Here is a 1,681-nt window from a genome sequence, read left to right as displayed (position 1 = left end):
CTTTTCATCAGAAACGGTGGCATGTGTTACAACTTTCTTCACTTCAGGATCATCGGCAAAGACTGCGTCTAAATCGCAGGGAAACGTAGGCCATTCACTCTCGGGATGCCACAAAAAATCTGGACCTCTGACCCATCGATGTCGTTTAGTTATCTGATTGCCCTCCAAACCACGTGATGCGTCATCAGCCGGATTATTTTCGGAGTCCACATGCCTCCATTGGATAGGATCTGTCTCATCTCGAATTCTTTGCACTCGATTTGCCACAAACACGTGAAAACGCTTCGTTTCGTTTCTAATGTATTTCAACACGGTGGTACTGTCGGAAATACATTACAAACAAAAGGAAGGTGTACCTTCGTACTTCGCGGAACCGAAGTTCTGGTCGCGGCATCACTTTGGGCACGCTCAGAAGTCGATATTGGATCATAAACGCCAATTCCGTTGTGAGGCACCTCATTTCCAAATGCGTGACTTGTCGGCGGCTTCGTGGTGTAGTTGGTGAGCAAAGGATGGCCGATCTTCCCAAAGAAAGAATTGCCCCAGCACCTCCATTCACTTACTGTGGCGTCGACTACTTTGGCCCATTCTACATTAAAGAGGGAAGAAAGGAATTGAAGCGTTATGGTGCGTTATTTACCTGTTTGTCTAGTCGAGCTGTACATATAGAGACGGCAAACTCCCTGGAAACAGATTCCTTTCTAAATGCCTTGCGACGTTTTATAGCAAGAAGAGGGCCTGTACGTGAAATCAGATCCGATCAAGGAACAAATATTACCGGAGCAGAGAAAGAATTGCAAAGAGCGATATCAGAGATGGACAACAACGCAATCCAGAGAAGTTTATGCACGAAATTCAAAGCTGATTGGGTGCAATGGAAGCAAAACCCACCGTCTGCGTCGCATATGGGTGGCGTCTGGGAACGACAAATACGCTGAGTCCGCTCAATTCTCACCGCCTTAATGCGAGAACATGGTCGTAACCTTGACGACGAATCGTTTCGAACTCTGATGGCAGAAGTAGAGTGTATTATAAACAGCAGACCTCTCACCACTCCTTCCAGTGATCCAGGAGATCTAGACCCACTAACACCGAATCACATCCTGAAGATGAAGTCTAAAGTCGTACTACCCCCTCCTGGAAACTTCCAGAAAGAAGATGTTTATCTGCGCAAAAGATGGAAGAGGGTCCAGTATCTTGCAAACGTATTTTGGTCAAGATGGAGAAGAGAATACGTTCAATGCCTTCAGCAAAGATCAAAATGGAATCGTCCCAGGAGAAACTTTGACAAGGGAGACCTGGTCCTGATCGTTGATGACCGTGTAGCACGGAACCATTGGCCTTTGGCCCGTGTTGTCCACACTTACCCTGACGAAGAAGGATATGTACGGTCTGTCAAGGTTACCACAGGAGCAACTTTCCTTGATCGCCCAGTTGACAAGCTTATCCTGATACTTGAGAAAGACGTATAGACCGGGTGTTTGAATCCCAGCCAGAGGAGCCATGTTGATTTCAGAGAACGGAGAACTATCTCTTTTAGATAATTTGTTTGTAAGAGTTTTCTGCCGGTTGAACTCTTAGGGGAGCCAGATGTTGCGGCGGCATTCTTCATGAATGAACTCTTTTGTTTTGGAACATTTTTTGTGTGTCACGCTTGCATGTCGTTTTCATTATTATTCTG

General features: G+C 45.9%; 2 protein-coding genes across 2 annotated transcripts in view; one reads left to right on the top strand and one right to left on the bottom strand.

Moving 5' to 3' along the window:
• LOC138055606 (uncharacterized) overlaps positions 1 to 460 on the bottom strand; it is a 2,035-nt gene extending 1,575 nt beyond the window's left edge. Inside the window, exons 1-2 of the mRNA XM_068901503.1 lie at positions 456 to 460; positions 1 to 319 (exon numbers count right to left, since the gene is read on the bottom strand). The exon at positions 1 to 319 is cut by the window's left edge and continues 1,575 nt beyond it. Coding sequence (XP_068757604.1) covers positions 1 to 319; positions 456 to 460 — 324 coding nt within the window. The remainder of the gene's footprint in view (positions 320 to 455) is intronic.
• A 52-nt stretch (positions 461 to 512) lies between these two features.
• On the top strand, positions 513 to 938 carry LOC138055605 (uncharacterized). Its single transcript, XM_068901502.1, has one exon. The coding sequence runs from the start codon at positions 513 to 515 to the stop codon at positions 936 to 938; it is 426 nt and encodes a 141-aa protein (XP_068757603.1).
• Positions 939 to 1,681: the final 743 nt, after the last annotated feature.

The sequence above is a fragment of the Montipora capricornis genome, chromosome 7 (genome assembly GCF_036669925.1).
Source record: "Montipora capricornis isolate CH-2021 chromosome 7, ASM3666992v2, whole genome shotgun sequence".
NCBI lineage: Eukaryota > Metazoa > Cnidaria > Anthozoa > Scleractinia > Acroporidae > Montipora > Montipora capricornis.
This window is presented reverse-complemented; position numbering and strand designations above follow the sequence as displayed.

Excerpts from the sequence above, each read along its gene's own strand:
- LOC138055605 (XM_068901502.1), top strand. The coding sequence starts at position 513 with ATGGCCGATCTTCCCAAAGAAAGAATTGCCCCAGCACCTCCATTCACT.